The following is a 4,206-nucleotide window of genomic DNA, read 5'->3' as shown; positions in this document are numbered from 1 at the left end:
TAGGGTGCAATCTGATTTCTATACTGCATTTTTCGATCCTCTCTGGTGAGAGTATGTCCCGATCGACCTATGGTCATCTAGTAGCACAAATTAAATCTTTGATGGATAAGAGGGACTTCGTTCCACAAAAAAACCAGTAGGGCTCAAAATAGGGTAGCAGATTGTATGGCAATTTATAGCCGTACCGAGTCATATACTGCGGTATGGATGAGCGGATGTCCTCCATGTTGTGAGGATTTATTGCCTCTCGATTGTAACCCTGTGAGTTTGGAATAAAACTCATGTATTATTTAAAAAAACTCCTCTGATCTCACAAATAGCACATGAATTACTGTCAGGCACACAGATTCAGATAGCTAGATTACGCGAACAAGCAATGGCTCTGTTTGGACACTCTAATTCAGTTAGAGGTTAGAGTTAGATTTTAACCCTGGACTAACTCTAACAAAAGAGTTGTTTGGACGGTAGGGTTAGATTGAAAATAAATATTTTTCTCAATCATTTGACTATTTTGGACCCTTTTTAGATGGGAGGGGTAACATTTTTTATTATTTTTTTTTAGTGGGCCCAGGAGAACTAACCCAAATAAGCTCCTTTAGTGTGAGCTAGTTTTTTGGGGTGGGTTAGATCCAACTAACCCATCATGTTTAGATACTTTTAGGTTATTTAAGCCCCAACTAACTAAAAGTAACTCTAACTTAGGGATCCAAACAGGGCCAATAACAAGGGACTGGGAGGGAAGCTCGGAGAGGAAGTCGTGGTGTCGTTTCAGCTGTGATCCATCTGGATCACAGCAGATCCTATATTACGCCCTTGCGTCCGATCGTAGCTTAGCGAACAACAGGGCGAAACGGGCCAGCCTACTTCGTGAAAGAACCCTGTTTTAGGAACCTTCTAGTAGGTTCCCTGAACTTTTTTTTCATTGGCCGATTTTTCTTTTTTCCCTTTTCTTTCTTTTTGTTTCTGTATTTCTGTTTCTATTTCTTTTCTTTTTTCCTTTTCTTTCATTTGGTCATTTTTTCATTTTTATTTTTATACTTTGTTTTCAATAAAATGCTTTGAAATTTGAATTTTTGTTTGTGCTTTCAATTTTTTTCATGGATTTGAAATTTTGTTCACAATTTAAAATTGTTCAGCGTATATCACAAAATGTTCAACGTGTGTTTAAATGTTTGTCCAGCGTTTACCACAAAATTGTTCAATGTGCAGTTAGACTGTTCATCGTATATTACAAAAATGTTTAATGTATATTTAAATTTTGTTCATCGTATATCACAAAATGTCTAATGTATTTTAAATTTTGTTCAGCATATATCACAAATTTTTTCACTGTGTAGTTAAAAATTGTTCAGCATATGTATTACAGAATGTTCGATGGATATTTGTACATTGTTCATCGTATATAATTTTTTTTTGATAAATGTTTTGTTTATAAAATCATCTTTTCCATAATGGTTCATGTTAAAAAAAATCATGTTTCAAAATTTTATACAAGAAAATATTACTCATTTTTCAAGGAAGATTAAAAAAATAGTCTTCCGTTGTACACAGTACTTTTAGTTCAGTGCGGTTATTAAGACAAACTGAGTGATCCTGCAGAGCTCCTGATCCAGCCCAGTTGTAATTCGGCAGGGCTACTAACAACGATGCCTACCGCCTCACCTCACCTTACCTTATACCTCACCTAAAGCTAATCAATGATCGGAGGACGAAGATCAAGGTCAATACAAGAAATGCACATGCATGAATTAGAATAATTGGTCTGTTCAACGGTTCAACCAACATTTGCCACCTAGCTGTCTTCTCCTTGTACTTTCTTTGACCTCTTTCGGCTACTGAAAGAGCTTTCTTTCCAAATTATGCACATTTACTACAAACGGTCTATTTGCTATGTCATCTGTTTTGCGTTCCTTGATGTTCTGTTATCAAATTATTACACATGTTTTTTCAGTTTAGACAGTTCTATTAAAAATGGTACCATAGCAAAGGAAATTTACCCTGCTAATTTGCAGTTGCTGATATGTGGGCATTAATTATTTAACTTGTACCAACCTCTAACATGAAATTAGCTGATCAATATGACTATATGAGCGTTGAAGCCAAAAAAAAGTGGCTGTAACGACTGATGAGCATTGCTTTCTTTAGCGCTAACGTATTTGATGTGATAGTGTGATCAACTAAACCCCATCGGTATCGGTGTAGCCCGCTTGGCACTAGTGATTTGTTCAAGGAATCAGGGTCGGGGGACGGTAGAGTTGTTGACGAGCACAACTAACCCAACTGCACCCGAACAAACCAAACCAAATCGCGTTAGTCAGTGTACTAACTGCACCGCTTCGCTGAGCCTATATAGCCAGTAACCGCGGGTCCATCACCTGCCATCCTTGTACTCACATTCCAGCTCCACAGCAAAGTCTCCAAGACCTTAACTTGCTATCATGGCTGGGCGTGGACTTTTAGCTGCAGGTTTGGTCCTCCTCCTCGCCGCCGTCGCCCCGGCCTACGCCACGGACTACACCGTCGGCGACTCGTCGGGCTGGGCTAGCGGCGTGGACTACAGCACCTGGGCAAGCGACAAGACCTTCACCGTCGGTGACACGCTCGGTACGTGGCGCAGTACTACGATCATTGCTAGTATCAACGGCGCTCTTAGTGATAGTACTGGACCTCAAGTAGAGCACAGTGCTACCGGCTTGGCAAAATGGTTCGTGTACGTGCCAGCGCAGGCATGACTTGTTCGCCGGTGCACGTATTGTGTAGGCCGGCTTTCGTTGTGTAGGCCGACCTGACTGGTTTCCCATGTGTGCGTGCAGTGTTCCAGTACGGCGCCTCGCACAACGTGGCGGAGGTGGGGTCGTCGGACTACAGCGCCTGCTCGGCCACCAACTCCATCCAGTCGTTCAGCGACCAGGACACCAAGATCACGCTCACCAAGCCCGGCACGCGCTACTTCATCTGCGGCGTCAGCGGCCACTGCTCCGGCGGCATGAAGCTCGCCGTCAAGGTCGCCCCCGCAGCCACCGCCACGCCCACCCCGGCCACCTCGCCGGACGCGCCTTCGGCGACACCCTCCACGCCTTCGGAGACGCCCTCGACGTCCACCACCCCGGCCGGGGCGACAACGGCGCCTTCCTCGTCCAAATCAGCGGACAGCGTTGGCGGGGCCAGCGGTGTCGAGGCCCGCTCCGTGATGGGCTCTCTCGTTGGGGCCGCGGGCCTTGTCGGCCTCGCCCTGATGGGCTAGGCAAGAGTCAGTGCTTTGTTTCCCTTCTCCGAATTGTCCAGTACACGTTTTTTTCTTCCCGCCGAGTTGCACACTGTGTGCTACTATGGCTCCTCTTTATCTGGGGCCTTTTCATTTGTGCTCTGTTCTGTTCTGTGGTAGATCCTCCGATTCGATCACGACTCGTGCTTGTACGACCACTTTGAAATATAGATTCTCCATCTGTCTGTCTTGTGACGTGTCTTGCGAAATCGTGTTATCGGATGTACGAGTGCATGCTGGCGTGGGGATCCTGCTAAATACTATGTCATTCTCTAAAAAAGATATGTCTTGTCCGTCAACGTGTAAGTTATGTACTTCAGGGAGCTCAGTCTATTGTACAATGGAACCCATCAGGAACAGGGTCTATCTTTCTGACCGAGGTCCCCGGCGTGAACTATAATTCAAATCTATGGTAGATAGTCAGGTACAATTTGAGGACATGATCAATCTCTAAGTTCATTATGCGCCTTCTGAAATTTAAGACAATACACGTTCCCCCTCTTCGATTAGTTTCTGAGTCTTGGCTAACAGCCTCTTTGGAATGACATCCTGGACGCCATCACCCTGCACAGAAAGCATGGAACCTAATTACCGGACAAAAGACATAACAAAAGACCGAACATCCATAGGCTTCAAACGTCAAAGAAAGTAATAAATTCACCAAAGAGATACAAAAAGATGCATGCACGAATTGGCCATACATAGTAACAATAAAGACATGAGCACAAATCAACCCACCTTCTCATTGACCAAAACCAAGTGCACCCATAAGAGATCTCCATTCCTGGCATCGTTACTATCCTCCCAGAGATGACAGTCTCTTGCGCAGATGGATTCGTCAGTCCTGAGATCCGCCATTTAGGTCCCAACAACAAATTCTCCAATATCCCCAACACATTTATGAATATAAACTACATAGAGATTCCCATGTGTGAAAAAGG

The 4,206-nt window shown here is 44.1% G+C and overlaps 1 protein-coding gene across 1 annotated transcript; it reads left to right on the top strand.

Annotated features, from left to right (window-relative positions):
* The first annotated feature begins 2,390 nt into the window (after positions 1 to 2,390).
* Positions 2,391 to 3,460, top strand: LOC119317307 (uclacyanin-3-like). Its single transcript, XM_037591737.1, has 2 exons — positions 2,391 to 2,604; positions 2,814 to 3,460. Exons 1-2 carry the CDS (start codon positions 2,439 to 2,441, stop codon positions 3,242 to 3,244), a joined length of 597 nt encoding a protein of 198 aa, XP_037447634.1. The 5' UTR covers positions 2,391 to 2,438; the 3' UTR covers positions 3,245 to 3,460.
* Positions 3,461 to 4,206: the final 746 nt, after the last annotated feature.

The sequence above is a fragment of the Triticum dicoccoides genome, chromosome 6A (assembly GCF_002162155.2).
Source record: "Triticum dicoccoides isolate Atlit2015 ecotype Zavitan chromosome 6A, WEW_v2.0, whole genome shotgun sequence".
Classification (NCBI taxonomy): Eukaryota; Viridiplantae; Streptophyta; class Magnoliopsida; order Poales; family Poaceae; genus Triticum; species Triticum dicoccoides.
This window is presented reverse-complemented; position numbering and strand designations above follow the sequence as displayed.

Bases quoted from the DNA above. Each gene is read 5' to 3' on its own strand.
- LOC119317307 (XM_037591737.1), top strand. From the start codon at position 2,439: ATGGCTGGGCGTGGACTTTTAGCTGCAGGTTTGGTCCTCCTCCTCGCC. The intron at 2,605-2,813 runs GTACGTGGCGCA...GTGTGCGTGCAG, and splicing joins CACCGTCGGTGACACGCTCG to TGTTCCAGTACGGCGCCTCG.